Source organism: Lonchura striata, chromosome 25 (assembly GCF_050655825.1).
Source record: "Lonchura striata isolate lonStrDom1 chromosome 25, ASM5065582v1, whole genome shotgun sequence".
Lineage (NCBI taxonomy): Eukaryota > Metazoa > Chordata > Aves > Passeriformes > Estrildidae > Lonchura > Lonchura striata.
In genome coordinates, this window is record NC_140727.1 from 1,294,877 (window position 1) to 1,310,962 (window position 16,086).

At 56.7% G+C, this 16,086-nt stretch overlaps 2 protein-coding genes across 3 annotated transcripts; one reads left to right on the forward strand and one right to left on the reverse strand.

Moving 5' to 3' along the window:
* Positions 1–61: 61 nt before the first annotated feature.
* Positions 62–2,251, reverse strand: LAMTOR2 (late endosomal/lysosomal adaptor, MAPK and MTOR activator 2). The gene is made up of 4 exons (XM_021532208.3): positions 2,155–2,251; positions 767–929; positions 563–652; positions 62–289 (listed from the first exon to the last, which is right to left on the reverse strand). The coding sequence occupies exons 1-4, from the start codon at positions 2,220–2,222 to the stop codon at positions 233–235; spliced, it is 378 nt and encodes a 125-aa protein (XP_021387883.1). The 5' UTR covers positions 2,223–2,251; the 3' UTR covers positions 62–232.
* Positions 2,252–2,624: 373 nt separating this feature from the next.
* Positions 2,625–14,039, forward strand: UBQLN4 (ubiquilin 4). 2 transcript variants are annotated; one of them, XM_021532196.3, is made up of 11 exons: positions 2,625–2,797; positions 4,639–4,790; positions 6,973–7,178; positions 7,498–7,760; positions 8,858–9,016; positions 9,676–9,901; positions 10,276–10,415; positions 10,863–10,946; positions 11,539–11,654; positions 12,282–12,459; positions 12,864–14,039. In XM_021532196.3, the coding sequence occupies exons 1-11, from the start codon at positions 2,642–2,644 to the stop codon at positions 13,014–13,016; spliced, it is 1,833 nt and encodes a 610-aa protein (XP_021387871.1). In that variant the 5' UTR covers positions 2,625–2,641; the 3' UTR covers positions 13,017–14,039. The 2 variants fall into 2 exon arrangements, with proteins under 2 accessions (XP_021387871.1, XP_021387872.1); XM_021532197.3 differs by lacking the exon at positions 10,863–10,946 and having other exon boundaries at positions 2,627–2,797.
* Positions 14,040–16,086: the final 2,047 nt, after the last annotated feature.

A 16,086-nucleotide genomic window follows, 5' to 3' on the forward strand; every position in this document is an offset into this window, starting at 1 on the left:
GCACCTCCAGCCCAGTCCGGTTGTGTTACCCCTCAGCTCCCCCAACAACAGACACAATGGACACAAGCATCAAACACACTTTTATTCCCGCCAGCTTCTGGATTCCTGCCACTGCATTCTTAAGACCCCACCAGAGCTCCAGGATGCCCATGGGGCCACTCACGCCCAACCCACGGCGGTGACGGTGACGGTGCTGGAGCCCCGTGGCACCTCAGAGCCCTCCACTGCCTGCTCACGATGCAGCCACCTGCGTGAGCGGCTCCTCCAGGTACTGCACCAGTGCCTGTGCCTGCAAGCAGAGAATGGCATGAGCCACGCTCAGGTGGGTTTTGCAACACGTGTGCCCACTGCCCACTTGCTTATTGTAATTTGTATTTCAGTTTAGGACCTTAAAAAGGTGTGATAGAGTGCCTGGGCAGGCACAGGGGACAGAGGAGTCTCTGCAAGGTCCAAAGAGAGTCCCAGACACAGCAGCTTCCTGAGCCCTTCCATCCCAATCCTCTTCAACAGCTCTTTCCCACACCAAGCAGGGATGCAGCCCTGCCTACACCCCAGCCATTACCTTGGCTTTCAGCATCCCAAATCCGACCGTCTCCTTGGCGTACATGCAGAGCAGCAGGTTTGCCACCCGTGTGATGGCCACTCGCCCCTCCTGCCCAGGGAGAAACAGCACCTGTGGCACCCCAGCTTGGCCTGGACCCCCAGCACGATCCTGGCACCACAGCCACGTCCCCAGGGAGGGCAGGCAGGCTCCAGCCCCACATACCATGCAGTCCATGAGGATGAATTTGAGGTTGTCCTCATTGAACGCCTGGTGCCCATTCTTGTCGTAGGCCACCCAGATGTTGCTGGCGATGGCTGCGGTGACCCTGGCATCAGTGTCCCCATAGCCCGAGTAGGCAAGCAAGGACCCCTCGTTGTTCAGCAGCCTGGGAAGGACACGGTAGGGCAAACCAGACCCTCTCAATACCAGGGGTAGAGCAAACCCCCCCCACCCAGTCCCAAGAACTGCTCCCACAATGCTCCCACTCTGCAGGGGTTTGGCAGGGAGTGGGGGGCTTCAAAGCCAGAAAGCTCTGCAGTGGCCCCAGGCCCGAGCAGGCCAGTGCAGGGCTGTGGTGTATCTGCCTGTTGAAGCAGCAGGACCTGCCACAGGCTGGGCATGAGGAGGACAAACACTGCACAGCCCCAGCCCTTGCACTGTGCATGAGGCATCCCAGCACCAGACATCAGGAACGGTGCAAGGCCCCAGCCCCACACACTGTGCACAGTGCCAGCACCATATGGAGCCCAGCACCGTGCAGGGTGTGTGGTTTCAATCCCACGTGTGCCCCTGGAAGGGCTCGGCCCCTTTGCCTTCCCCAGGCAGGGACAGGGAACATCCCCAGGCAGGGGCAAAGGCAAGGAGCATCCCCGGGCAGGGACAAGGGCAAGGAGCATCCCCAGGCAGGGGCAAAGGCAAGGAGCATCCCTGGGCAGGGGCAGGGGCAAGGAGCATCCCTGGGCAGGGGCAAGGAGCATCCTCAGGCAGGGGCAAAGGCAAGAAGCATCCCTGAGCAGAGGCAGGAGCAGGGGCAAGGAGCATCCTCAGGCAGCAGCAAGGGCAAGGAGCATCCCTGGGCAGGGACAAGAGCAGGGGCAAGGAGCATCCCCAGGCAGGGGCAAGGGCAAGGAGCATCCCCAGGCAGGGGCAAAGGCAAGGAGCATCCCCGGGCAGGGACAAGGGCAAGGAGCATCCCTGGGCTGGGGCAAGGAGCATCCTCAGGCAGGGGCAAAGGCAAGAAGCATCCCTGAGCAGAGGCAGGAGCAGGGGCAAGGAGCATCCCCAGGCAGGGGCAAAGGCAAGGAGCATCCCTGGGCAGGGGCAGGAGCAGGGATAAGAGCAGGGGCTGGGGAAAGGCAGGCAGCATCCTTGGGCTGGAGCAGCATTCCCAGGGCAGGAGCAGGGAGCATCCCCCGCTGCAGGGACAGGGGCAGGCAGCACCTCCGGGCAGGGGCAGCATCCCCGGGGGCACGGACAGCGGCAGCACCTGCCGGGCTGGGTACGAGGGAAGCATTCCGGGCGGGGAAAGCACGTCCCCGCAGCGCCGTCACCCCGGTGCCCGCCGGGCCCACTCGGGGAGAGCCGCCCCCCGCCCGGCCCCCCGCACTCACAGCGTGCTCTGGACGCCGCCGGTGTTGGCCTGGCTCAGCACCTGCGTCAGGGCCTTGGGCCGCAGCATGGCCGCCGCCGGCACCGCGGGCCGCGGGTGGGGCCGCGCCGGGCGGGGCCGTCACGGGCCGCGCCGCGCGCGGCACGCCGGGAGCTGTAGTCCCGCCCGGGCCTGCCGTGTCCCCGTAGGCGCCGGGGCTCCAGAGGGGCCGCGGCAGCAGGAGGGAGCACGGGGCGGGCGTGGCCCTCGGTGCCCGTGGGGATCGGGGATGGAGCCGGTGGAAGGGGGCAGCGGCGGGGCCCTGCGGGCAGCTCCCCCTCCGCAGGCTCAGCCCCGCTTTCAGCCCGCGCCCCGCTCCGGCCGCCCGGCCCGCGCTGCCGCCGTTCCTCCGCGCCGCCGGGAGGCGCCGTCCCGGCCGAGGCGGCGCTGCGGCGCCGCTCCCGGCTCTCTGTGGTGGCGGCGGCCCGGGCTGGCGGCGGGCGGCGAAGATGGCGGAGCCGAGTGGCGGCGGCGGCGGCGGCCCCGGGCCCGGGCCGGGCGGGGACGGCCAGCCAGGGCCCGGCGGGGCGCTCATCCGCGTGACCGTGAAGACCCCCAAGGACAAGGAGGAGATCGTCATCGCGGACGGCGCCTCCGTGCGCGAGGTGGGGGCGGGTCAGGCCGGGAGGCCCGGGGGGCCGGGGCGGGGGCTGACGGGCGGGGGCGGCCGCTCTGGGGGGCTGGGGGACCCAGGAGTGCGGCGAAGGGCTTTTGGGAAGGGAGCCGAGTTTTGGGGCCCGGCAGGAATTTGGGGCGCGCGTGAGGAGCGGGGGAAGGTGCTCGGGGCTGGGGGGCGCTCAGAGGGGCTGGGGGGCTCTTGGAGACCCGGATCTGGGCTGGGGCTGGGCTCGGGGGCAAGCCGGGCTTTCCGCGGCACCCCGGGCCTTTGGGCCTCAGATCGGAGGGAGGACAGGTGCTGGAGGCCTTTGGAGGGGAAACAGCCCCGAGGGCGGCAGGTGTCGGGGGGGCTCACCTGTGGCAGGGGTCGTAGGTGTCGGAAACACAGGAGTTGGGGGCTCGGAGGGCGGCTTTGGGGGTGGTGGCAGTGGGAGGGGTGTGAAGGACCGGGGTGGGGTCTGGGGGCTCGGCCCGTGGGCCGGGCTGCGTGGGAGAGTTTCCTGAGCGGAGGTGTGGGGAAGGTGGTGGGACTGTGGGCAGAGCCGCAGGGGTGCGCGGGGGGCTGCCAGGGGGACACCTGGGGGTCCTGGCGTACCTCGGGATTTCTCTGGAGGCAGATGCCCCTGGCCAGGGGAGAGGAACTGGGCAGATGTTTGGGGCCAGCTTTGGATGAGGTGGAGGGAAGGAAACATCGGCCCTTCCACGGGTGGGCTGGGGGGGCTCTGCACCTGCTAGGGAGCGGGAGAGGGCTGGGATTGCCAAGAGCTGCGCTTAGCGAAGGCTGGGATTGGCAGGGACGCGCTCTAGGGCTGGTCCTGGCATCGAGGAAGTGGCGATGCCCACTGGGACAAGGTGTCATGGGCGCTGCGTTGGGCTGGCTGTGTGCTTTGGTCGGGCGTAGGGCACGAGGTCAGCGTGTGAAGGGCCTGGCAGGGATCTCTGGGCAGCAGTTCATGGCGTGGGCATGCACGTGTGGCCCTCCTGATCCTTTCCCTGGGGGGAGCCCCTCGGACAGGAGGTGTGGAGTGAGGGCTTTGTGCAGGGGGGCCACGGAGCTGTGTGGGGAGAGACACAGACAGGGTGATCTGGGGCCAGGGCTGAGCTGTGCCCAGCCTTGATTTTAGAGTTCGGGTAAACTGAAGCTCTCTCCAGGCTGAGAGCTCTGAAACCACCATGTGTTTCACTCTCCATGCTGGCCTTCCCCTTTGAATTCCCTTTAGTTTGTGTTTCCCAAGTGCAAGGCTTTATTTCCTCCAAATCAATCTGGGGATGCCCCGGCAGGGCCAGCAGTGAGAGTCTTGCTTGCAGGTGTAAATCCCAGCACAGCACACAGTAAGGAATAGGTGTCTATGCTCCGTGGCATGCTCACAGGGAATTCAGTTGCAGAAATAGGAATTGGAGAAGACCTAGTTTATTTCCATTGGCTGATAAAGGATTATTCCCTTTTCCATAGAGCACTGTCCTGTATTAAATCGGAGTTTGGCTTTCCTTAGGAAAAAAAAATCAAATGAACAGATGAAACCAGTTCAGTCGTTCAGCATAAATGGTGTGTTTGGGTTAGGCCTGAAGCACAATTGGTCTGGCTTGGGAAGCCTTCAGCTCTTCTGAGGGAATGGCTCTGTTTTTTTCTGACATTTACTCCATAGTTTGTAATTTCAGAACTTGTCTTTGGTTTGGTTTTCATTAGCACTTCAGGCATCATCAGCAGCTGGTGACTGTGTGATACCTTCATGGGCTGTGAGGATTGTCAGTTCCTTGGGCTGTTCCCAGAATGGATTTATGTTACTGGTACCAGTCCTTTGCCTGAAAAATGCTGTTTGTTTTTCAGTTCAAAGAAGAGATTTCTAGACGGTTTAAAGCCAAACAGGATCAGCTGGTTCTGATCTTTGCTGGGAAGATCCTGAAGGATGGAGACACGTTGAATCAACATGGGATCAAAGATGGGCTCACTGTTCATTTGGTCATTAAGACTCCGCAGAAGTAAGAGCTTAGTCTTGGAGGGGCTGGTGTCAAATGGGGGCTGGGAATAACTGATTGTGATGATCCTGGTGAGCTTTCCCTGCCCCAGCCGTGGGGGTTTGTCACTAACCTGTCCGTGGATGACACAGCTGTGATGGTGTGTGGCAGGTACCTGGAGGGGCTGTCCTTTAACATTACTCATGTGTGTGTCTTGGAAGAGCCCATCAGAAATGTATACTGGTTCTAGCAAACCAGCAAAAGTTCTAGGAAAAGTTGCTGGTAAAAGAAATTACTTTCCCAGTGAGTTTGTGTTGCTGTAGAAGCCAATACCTGGGTTTTCTGTCACCTCCTGCTACATACTCAGCTCTGAGGCTGTGCTCAGGCTCCCCGGGGTGCCACAGGAGGCACACATGCCCTGGTGGGCCCTGCAGGCACGGCTGCACAGGCTGGTGCAGGCAGTGGATGCTGTGCAGCCACGGACATGGGGCAGTGTGGGGTCACCCTGTGCTGTGGTGCACCCGGGCAGTTCCCTGTGGGGATCTGGCTCAGGTGCACCACAGACCTCAGACTGGGAGCAGGACATGGGGCTGACCTCAGGCTCCTGCGGGTTTGGCTCTTCCCAGCACTTTCCAGAGAGGTGGTGGGCATGGAAGGATTTTGGGAACAGCTTCTGTGCTTTAGTTGCAGCCACATTTCAAGGCCCTTCACAGCCGTGCCTCAGGCTCTGGTCACAGCGTGCCCCAGCTCCCGGGGAGCTCCAGGGCTATGTCTCTGTGCAGTTCTGCTGTCCCCTGGGGGAGCTGCACTAATCAAAATAGGCTTTCCCCCCCTTCTTTTTATTCCACCTGTTCTTCTACAAACACAAGGAAGTGTGCTGTCAGGTTCTGCAGCCTCCTTGGATTCTGCCTCTCCAGGTAGCCTGATGCTGTTTCTGCTGTCTCCACTATAAATGTGGTATTGGTGACTGTTTCAAAAGGGGAATCACAGCTGTCCTGGGCTGCTCATTTTTCTCCTGATAATAGTCCTAGAAAAGTGCTTACTGAAGACATTACAGGCTCTTCCTGTGGGAGGAGGTTGAGAGAAACCAAGTGCCCTTTCTCTGGCTTCCTTCTTCCTTTCTTATTCAGCTTTCCATTTGCTTTCCCCACTCTTTGCCTCTCTCAGTGGCCACTGGTTTTCAGCAGCAGTCAGGTCTGTCTGGACAGTGGATAGGGGCCTTCAGGGTTGATTTTTCAAGTTCTAGAAGAGTGAAAAAGGAAAGGGAGAGAAAAGGAATAATTCTTGGTTTTGGAAAAAAAATCAAGGAATCATTGTTCTCACTGTCATAGGTATAATAGCATTATTGAGGTGAATAAAGTGAATTTTGTGGTCTAATTTAATGAAAGCTCTTCAACATGAGTCCAGAGCTTGCTGTTGTGACTGCAGAGGCTTCAGAAAATCTTTAACTGTTCTCTTCCAAATTCCTGTAACACTCTTGACGAGTAACTGGTAAGAAGGTACTAACATGGGTTGGTGTATTCAGCAAAGCTGATGTCCAGTACCTGCTGCGTGGTGGCTTACAGCACAGTGTCTCTTTGGGTGGGTTAAAAGAAGCTCCAGACAAGTTGTGGTGGAGCAGGAGCCTTGCATCAAGGTACAGCCAGTGGCAGAGCAGGAATTTGAAGTCAAATGTTCCATGGCTTTGTGAGACAGGTGCTGGCTGCCTCGTGCCTCAGTTTCCCTTTTTGTACAGTAGTGCTGATGCTTCTTTTTGCCCCAGAAGCACTGATAGGAATACTCAGAAGTGAACATTGTTGTTTACCCCATGCACTCGCCCTTTTGTAACTCCTGGGGTTTCTGCGGGAGCAGCAGAAGGATTTTGCTGTTTGAAGCACACTCATTGCTCAAAGATATGGCTGCAGTAATTAATTCAGTGGGATTCAAGGAAGAGCTGGATACAGCTCAGGTTAAGACCCATCCAGCCACTCTGTGTGGGCCACAACAGCCTGTCAGGGGTGCAGTGCTTCAGGATGGGAGGCAGATTCCAGCAGATGGAAGCACATCTGGGAGCACAGCTGTGGATCAGTGCAGGCAGAGATGGGGTGGAAGCTGGGGCTGGCTGCTGTGCTGGGAGCCCTGTCATTGTGGGGTGCACGTCCTGTGTCCCCACAGAGGACTCCCCTTGCCCTTCCCCGAGGAGTTTAATACCTTTTATCCTTTGCAGGGTCCAAGATTCAACATCTGCTGCTTCTGCCCCCAATGCTGCTTCTGCCCCCACTGCAACCCCTTCTTCTCCTGCTGCCCCATCTCAGCCCTCTACATCCAGCAGTGCTGGCCCGGACACAGGGAGTGGCAGCAGACGGAGCAGCGGGTCGGGGAGCGTGGGAGGTCCTGGAGATGGAGGCCCCAACAGTGCTGCATCCATCCTGTGTAAGTGGGCGCTGTGGGAAGGAGGAATTTTCTGGGATTAGACCAAGGAGTTGGGGTTCTTGACCCCTGTTGTTGTCTCTGCCTGCCATGGGCTTTGCATGAGTCACTCCTGTGGCACACCTCTGTGTCCCTGCTCAAGGTAATGGCACTTGGTGAAGTGTGTGTGTGTGTAGGGATGTCCTTACTCAGAGCTGGCTGCTGGACACAGGATAACTCTGGGTTTGTGGGGATGCAGTTCAGCTGCTGTGCCTGCCCTCTTTTGCAGTTGCTGCCAGTTACTGACTCATACCTCTCTTCCCCTGTGCTGTTCCCTCTCCAGCTGGCTTCGGTGGCATCGCTGGGCTGGGCAACCTTGGGATGGGCTCTGCCAACTTCATGGAGCTCCAGCAGCAGATGCAGCGGCAGCTCATGTCCAACCCTGAGATGCTTTCTCAGATCATGGAGAATCCCTTGGTGCAGAACATGATGTCCAACCCTGACCTCATGAGGCAGATGATCATGGCCAATCCCCAGATGCAGCAGCTCATGGAGCGAAATCCAGAGATAAGCCACATGCTTAATAACCCAGAGCTCATGAGGCAGGTGAGTCACACCAGGGCTCAGTAAACAGGGTTGAGGAGAGTCTTTGTGGACCAACATCAGTGTCTGCACTGCAGAGGAGGAGTGGGAATGCCAGAACAGTGGTTTTGGAGATCTCTTCCTTCCTGCTGTGAGCTCCCCACAAACAGATGGTGGTCTTGAGTTATGTGAATACTAAATACTCAACCCATGTCCTTTCAACTCTTATTTCCCTTTCAGAGCTATTGAATCCATGGTGTATTGTGGAAAAAAAGGGATGCTGGGATTTTTCTAGCATGCTGACTACAAGGCTACTGTATTGTGATTCAGGAATGGGAGTAAAAACAGTGCTGGAGAAGTGAAGCTACTGCAAAAGCTCTTTGTTTCTCTCTAGTTCTCTTGACAGATTATGTAGAGACTCCAGAGCTGTACAGTGTTCCACTACCTGTATCAGTGGGGAGCAGTAGTGTAGGCTGGTATTCCAGAGGGCTCTCATTTTTCCCAGAGCAGAGAGGACCTGTGTCCAAGAGGACTGGCTGTCTGGAAGACCAGAGGTTCATCAGAAGAGAATCCTCAGGGATCAGTGGGAATCTGGGTGTCAATAGCCATTAACAGGACTCTGCTGTTTCCTGGGAAGGCTTGTCAAGAGGGTTGTGCTCAATGGGCCTCATTTCCATCTGCTGCTCACTCATTCTGCTTTCAGCTGTGTTGGCCATACATGAAATTCCAGAGCTGCAGCGCTAAATTTTGAATAATCTGTACTTCAGCAGTTCCTCAAATGAGACCTGGATATTTATTGTGCAAGGGAGGCCTGTCAAAAGTCTGGAGAGGGTGGGAGGATCCACCTTCCCAGTTTCTGTAGGTAGTCCATCCAGACTGAGTGGGAACATTTGATGTTGGATGTCTGGATGTCCTGATACTGCTTAGGAACAGAGCAGTGTCATCCAGCTGAACTGAGGCTGAGAAGGAAGAGAGCTGAGCAAGGCTGGGGAGGAGCCTGGATCCCTGGGCTCTCTTTGCTTGGATAAATGATGTCTCTGCTCTCTGCCTGTGAACTGTGTTAAATTATTGTCTCTCTCCTGGAAGAGGAGCTTGAGCTTTCCACCTTTTCCTTCTCGCAGACGATGGAATTGGCTCGTAACCCTGCCATGATGCAGGAGATGATGCGGAACCAGGACCGTGCTTTGAGTAACCTTGAGAGCATTCCAGGAGGATACAATGCCCTGCGCCGGATGTACACGGACATCCAGGAGCCCATGTTTAGTGCAGCCAGGGAGCAGGTATGGCTGATTGTCACTGGGGTGTAGTGTGGGAAGGGGGTCTTTCCCTGTCCCCTGTGCTGATGGGGCGTTTTCCTACAGCCTGGCTCTTCATCACTCCAGTGCAGGCACTGGCTGGAGAACGTGGTGCAGTGCCTCTCGTGACATGGGTTGAGGTGTCAGAGGAGAGACCTGCTCTGGCTCCTGCAGTCCCCCAGCAGGCTGGATGCCAGCCCTGACCGATAGGCAGGCCCTGTCGCTGCTAGCCCAGCCCTCTGCTCCCTGGATTAGCTGGAGCCTGACGCCTTCAGTACGGAGCTGGCTCAGATCCAGCTGGCTGGTAGTGCAGGAGGAGGGAGCACAAGTCTGGCTGCAGAGGGCTGTGCAGACATACTCCAGTCCAGATTACCTACTGCTATGTCCGGGTGCTGGTTTCACAAGGGCGTTTTGAAGCCCTGCATTTGGGAGCTGAATCTGGGGCTGTGGCCACTCCTGAGCCTCGTCTTTTTCTGAGTGAGGTGTGTTGTGGATTGCAGATTTCTCAGGAGGCGGATCATGGCACATATTTAATAAATTCTGGACTTGGCTGAATATGATCGGCTGTTCTCTGGCTCAGTGCTGGGGTTGGTCTGCTGGGACTAACTGATTCCATCTGTTTTATTTTTTTTTTTTCTCCCTAGTTTGGCAGCAATCCTTTCTCTTCCTTGACGGGGAATTCTGACAGCTCAAGCTCTCAGCCTTTGCGGACGGAGAACAGAGAGCCATTGCCAAACCCCTGGAGCCCCACACCCCCTGCTTCCCAGAGTCAGGCACCCAGCAGTGAAGGGAGCACGGGCTCGGCAACCACCCAGGGCACCCCAACTGTATCCAACCCCTTTGGGCTGAATGCTGCCAGCATCGGCGCTGGTACGTAAGGGAGGAGCCGGAGGGTGCTGCTGGCTGAGCAGGTCACCCAGCTTCCTTGGAGGGCTGGTTCCTCTGGCGTTTGAGCCCTGTCTGTGGCTGATACCCAGAGGAGTGGGTCTAGCCTACTTGCAGACACAAATGAATTATTCTGATGCGCTTGTCGAACGGTTCCTTTGGGAACTCTGCTGTCCCTAAAGCCCTCAGGAGCAGGAGAGTGGCCAGCAGAGCACTGCCATGGCTGTCCACAGCCATGTTTGCTGCTGGTGGGGGGGTGGAGTACAGGCAGTGCTGTCACCTGTCACATTGTATTTCAGGCAATGCAGCGGTGCTCAGGCTCATCAGGGGTTTTTCTTTGTCTTCCCCTCCCCTTGCAGGCATGTTCAACAGCCCAGAGATGCAAGGACTCCTGCAGCAGATTTCTGAAAACCCTCAGTTGATGCAGAATATGATCTCTGCCCCCTACATGCGGAGCATGATGCAAACTCTTGCCCAGAACCCGGACTTTGCAGCACAGGTAAAAGTGTTGCAGTTGTCAGCTGTTGCCAGGCAGGCCATGAGCTCAGTGTGAGGTGTCAGTCTGCTGCTGGGGTCAGACTGGTTCCTCCTGCAGACACCGGAGCAGAGTGAATACACCATTTGGTTGTGTTTCTCGACAGCCTGAAGGCAGCCCCAGCTCTGAGTTCTGCGTGTTTTGCAGAGCCTCTAACACAACAGGTGGCTCTCAGAGGGACATGGGAATGGCCCTTCTCTTTGCTTGTGGCCAGGTGGCCCCTGTTCAACACCGCTGTCAGGAACTGAGCTGTCCTGTTTTGATCCCCCGTAGCAGGGCAGCATGTTGAAAGCCCAGGGAGGGAGTCAGGGGCCCCATGACTGACATGTTTTTCATGGCTTAGTTGCATAGGGTTTGACAGCAAGTGGCAGCAACCCTCTGACCCTACCTACATGTGCTGTCTCTTGCTAGATCATGGTAAATGTCCCCCTCTTTGCTGGGAATCCACAGCTTCAAGAACAGCTCCGCCTTCAGCTCCCTGTCTTCTTGCAGCAGGTAAAGGCCTCTGGCTGGCCCTGTGCTGCCCTCAGCCCCTGGCTCCAGAGCTTCTCCCCCACTGTGGCCCAGGCAGGATCTCAGCTGCTTGGTGGAGTGCACTAGGGAGCATGTGGGCTTGGGGGGCCGGGCTGAGGAAGGAAGGGGGTTGCACAGGGGAGACAATGAGGAAGAACAAGGTAGTCGGAATTAACTTGCCTGAATTACTGAAAGGTAGACTCCAGATTAGGCTTGTGAAGCTACTTGGAACCCGTGTGTAGACAGGCTCTCACTGTGTTGAGTTTGCAAAAATTGCACCGTTAATTGTGCTAGAGCAGCTGGTTCTCAGGTAAATCGGAATCCAAAGGCAAGTGTCCCCAGTTCTAATCTGATTGACCCAGTTCATTTAGGAAGCCTGATGTGAGCTCTGTGAGTGTCCCTGCAGGTGAGCCCTGCAGTCTGGAGCCTCGGAGGAGGATCCAGACACGAAGGCCAGCGCTGGCCACAGGCAAGAGGCTCAGCTTGGCGCTGGCTCAGGTGTGGCAGTGGTGGAGCTCTGGCTGCCTGAGCTCTCCCTGGTTGGTACCGTGGTGTCTCTCTGCCTTGTCCCCAGATGCAGAACCCGGACTCCCTGTCCATCCTTACCAACCCCCGCGCCATGCAGGCCCTGCTCCAGATCCAGCAGGGGCTCCAGACGCTGCAGACGGAGGCCCCCGGACTAGTGCCAAGGTATGGAACACTCCAGAGCGGGGCCATGCAGGCAGAGCTGCTGTGCCCAGCACCAGCAGGCAGAACTGGCTCTGGATTCATCCAGGAGATCTGCCTGGGGCACTCTGTCATGGGGACTTGTGCTGGTGTGTGCCTGCAGGCCCCTCTGAGCAAGCTAATTAGCACTTGCTGCTTGCTTGTGCTTCACCAGGAAGTCCTTGACCCTTTTTGGAGAAAAGGTTTGAAGTGCACTTGGTCCTTCCCCCATCCTTTGTTTGCTGCATTTAGTGTGGACTGAACTCAAGAACTTTATCTCTGGAGAACAGTACGAGATGGACAGACACAGGCACGAGGCTGGGTGGGTGTGCTGGGGCAGGCTGATGTACTCAGCCCTCAGCTCTGTGCTTACTGTCACCACGGGTCACACTCCATCACAGCAGTTCTCTGCAGGCTTCTCTTAGCTCTGCTCACTCCCAGTGCCGTGTGTGACCAGAACACGGATGCAGCTGGTTCCGTTTTCAGAGCTGCCCTGTAGCAGTGCCTTCAGTGAGGGCCAGCCTGGTCGTGCCTGCTGGCTGCCCTGCTGCCCCACTCTGGTGGGTGCCCAATGCCAGTGTCACCCTGAGCATGCCCTGCCTTCCTCTGCAGCCTTGGCTCCTTCGGCATGCCCCGGATGCCCCCGTCCTCCACAGGAGGAAGCACAATCCCGGAGAACCCCGTTCCCTCTGCTTCGACGCCGGCCAGTGCCTCTCCAGCTGGGGGTGGTAACCCTCAACAGCAGCTCATGCAGCAGATGATCCAGCTGCTGGCCGGAGGAAGCTCTCAAGTACGTAAAGCCCAGCGGGTGCTGGCATGGGCAGGGAGGTCTCCAGGGGAGTCCCCACCTCGCCTCACTCGGGGATGTGGTCTCCAGCATTCTCTTTCGGTTGTGGTACTCTGGGCTGGGTTTGGTGTTGGGGTCTGCCTGACCCTTTGGAGTGTTGAACCCTCTAAGAGGTTTAAGCTCAGGGTGCTGAGGATCCTTCTCCCTGCACTGCTGCCACCGTCAGCACCGGTCCAGGACTGACTCTGGTGTGGCTGCTGTGCCACGTCCCAGGGGCACGTGGAGGCTGTCCCCACAGGACCCTGAAGCTGAGCTCGGGGTTCCTGCAGAGCCGTGGCTGCTGGCACTGCCCACGTTGGCATGCTGCGTGTGCTTTGTCTCCAGGGTCTCTGTCCTTTCCCTCGCAGGCGCAGAGTCCCGAAGTGCGATTCCAACAGCAGCTGGAGCAGCTGAATGCCATGGGCTTCATCAACCGTGAGGCCAATCTCCAGGCGCTCATCGCCACCGGTGGGGACATCAACGCAGCTATCGAGAGACTGCTGGGCTCCCAGCCTTCCTAAACTCTGTCCTGCTGCCCCACAGGCGTCAGCACACGCATCCATACACATGCACAGGGGATCTTTCCGGAAAGCCCGCCATCATTTTCATATCTGACAGCTGTCCATGTATTTAAAACAAAAAGATACAGCTTAACCCCTGACCTTCCTACTAAGTTAAGATTTCATGTTGAAATGCTTTTTAACTGGCTTGTATGTGGATTCCAGTTCTCATCGTGGCCACAGAGACTTCAGATGTGTATTTTTTCCTAAATATGCCCTGTCTCAGACACTCTTCTCTCTCTCTCTAGATGGTAGAGGCGATACTTCTAGTTACTTACCTGAATGATTGTGTTTTGAGTAGCTTGATTTTAACTGTACATGATTCCTTTCCCTAGCCCTTCTTTCAGGCAAATATTTAAAAAATTGAGCCAAGTTTGGGGATTGGTTATTTCTCTCAGCGTCTTATTGGGAATGGATCAAAAGAAAAATTGAAATTACCTGAGAATTTCTGATGTCATTTGTCTTAATGTTTCCTGGGATGAGCCGAGCCCGTGTCCCTCGCTCAAGGTGCCTCCAGTCTCCTGGGTGGGTGAGAAACGTGCATTTGAAGTGTGGTCTCTTTACACTCTGGGGTGGTATAATGGAACCCAGGGGTGTGCAGTGACCAGGTGTGCTGTTCTTGAGCTTGAGTTAAAGGTGCTGTGCAGAGGAAGGTGTTTGCAAGGTGTGTTTCTGCCCAGGTCAGAGGTGTCCAGGGGCATTGACTCCTGTGCTCAGTTGGGCTCATTTGTACAAGTGTAAAAACTAAAAAGGAAATGGAAAAATAAGCTAACGGTCTTCTCGCTTCACTGCAAAATGTTGAAGTTCATGTTCTTCCCAGTTTAGATCCATCCTCCCCCCACCTTTCCATTCTGGTGTGTTTGAATGTTCAGACTGTCCAAGAGTCTCCACCAGCAGGGTGGTATTTCCCAGGAGCCTCCATGGCTGTGTAATTTGCATAGACCATTTTTATCAAAGGAAAATAAATGCGCACAACCATCTGTCTCCCTGCATCCCTGTCTCATCCTTGCCTGCCAGTTCCCAGTCACTTGGGACTAATCCGTGCTGTCCTGTTCCCGTGCTCAGCGCAGGCACGGGGGTGTCACTGTCCCTCCCACCTGGCCCGGCTGCCTTCCCTCACAGCCAGGAAACCTCTGACACTCCAGGAATGCTGCTGCAGCTTCCCAAACACTGGCCCTAAAGCGCCGGTTTGGAAGCTTCCTTTGAATTCGAATTGGCAATTAGCAGCTGTTGGAACTGTTGAGAGCTGCGAGTCGGTGTTACTTGGTAGTTTTGAGTTTTCTTTCCGTGTGGGAGGATGGGGCAGAGAGGGAACAGGAGGTTTGCTGCATACCTGTAAAACCTGCTGCACCCAGCCGGCTCCGGAGCTGGAACTGGGCTGGATGGGTGTTGGTGTTGCTGAGAGTGTAGGTGGTGGTGGTGGTGGAGAAAACACGGGGCTGGGAACACTCCTGCCTCTGTGTGTGCATCCTAATGAGGCTGCAATCCCTTGGAGGAGGTTTAGAAAGCAGCTTTAACCTCTTCTGAAGGCTCTGCACAAACGAGTGCAGTGCTTTGTGCAACCTCAGACGTGGGAGGTTTGCACAGAGCTGTGTAGGGATGGGACTGGAGGTCCCGGTTGGCGCTGGTGGGGTCAGAGCTCGTCCCAGATGTTACTGATTGGCCCCTTTGCAGCTCAGAACAGGCTCCTGAAAATGCCTGTGTGAGCCTTGGGATCTCTTCGGTGTCCCCTGACGACATTTAAAGTCTGCACAAGCCAGCTCTTGTGAGGAATGTGCTTGTGGGAGGATGGATGGATGGTGCAAGGAGGGAAGGGAGGTGCACAGCGTCACAGGGAGTGGGGATATAGCCCCATGGTGAGTTTAAATCCCTGAGGAGCAAAATTAGTCCCACCAGTGGTTTTGGCCAGGCAGGAATCATCCTTCCAGCCCCTCTGTGTCAGCAAGGTGTGATGTGGTGATGTCAGTCACCACAGTGCAAGGATTCTGTGCGTGTGTTGGAACAGGAACTTGGAGGGATGGAACAGTGGTGACTCTAAAGCTGGCTGGAAATAAATCCCTGCGTGGTGGAGGAATCCTGCTGCCGTGTGTGCAGGTGGCTGTGAAGCACTGAGGAGAGTCCACAGGAGTTTGAGAATCCTGGAAAGGTTTGGGTGGGAAGAGCCCTCATAGCTCATGTCATTCCACACCCCTGCCGTGGGCAGGGACATCTTCCACTATCCCAGGTTGCTCTAAGCCCCATCCAACCTGGCCTTGGACACGTTCAGGGATGGGGCAACCACAGCTTCTCTCTATGCCAGGGCTTCAGCACCCTCACAGGGAAGAATTTCTCAATATCCAGTGTGAGTCTTCGCTCTTTTGGTTTCAAACCATATAAAAAGACTTTGTCCATCAGTTTAACAAGTTCTCTTTAACTCCTGATAGGCCACAATGAGCCCTCACATGCTGTCCAGTCCTTGGTGTCTCTTGCTTGTTTAAGTGGGGAAACAAATTTCTCCTGTCTCCACGCTGTAGCATCTGCTCCTGTGCCACTTTGGGGTCATTGCTCCCCTGCTGCCAGCCCACCAGCCCAGATGCTGAAATAGAGCACAGGGCAGCCTGCAGCCTCTCGTGCCCATCCGATGCCACCTCCCGGCCCTGCAGCCTCGGCAGCAGCCTGGCAGAGCTGCCCACGAGCTCCCTGTGCTGCTCAGGTACTGGAAGGAGCGCTGGGAGGTCGGGCCTGCAGTTCCTCAGCTCTGGGACAGCCAGGCTGGGGTCACTGGGAGAGGGCTGGGCGTGGGTGCAGCTTCTGCTCTTTGCTACCCACGGGGTGCAGGTCCGGCCTTCCCAGGCTCTGGAGGAAAAGGAGCTTTGAAGGCTGGTGAGAAGGAGCCTTTGAGTGAAATCTTAATCCCCTCCAGAGCTTTCCCTAATCCCTGGTAATGTGCTCTTCAAAGACCCACTTCCAAAGGAATGACTGCACTTTCTCACTCCCAATCTCTCCTTCCCCAAGGAATTGCCCAAAGGTGTTCTCACTGACTGTTTCCTCT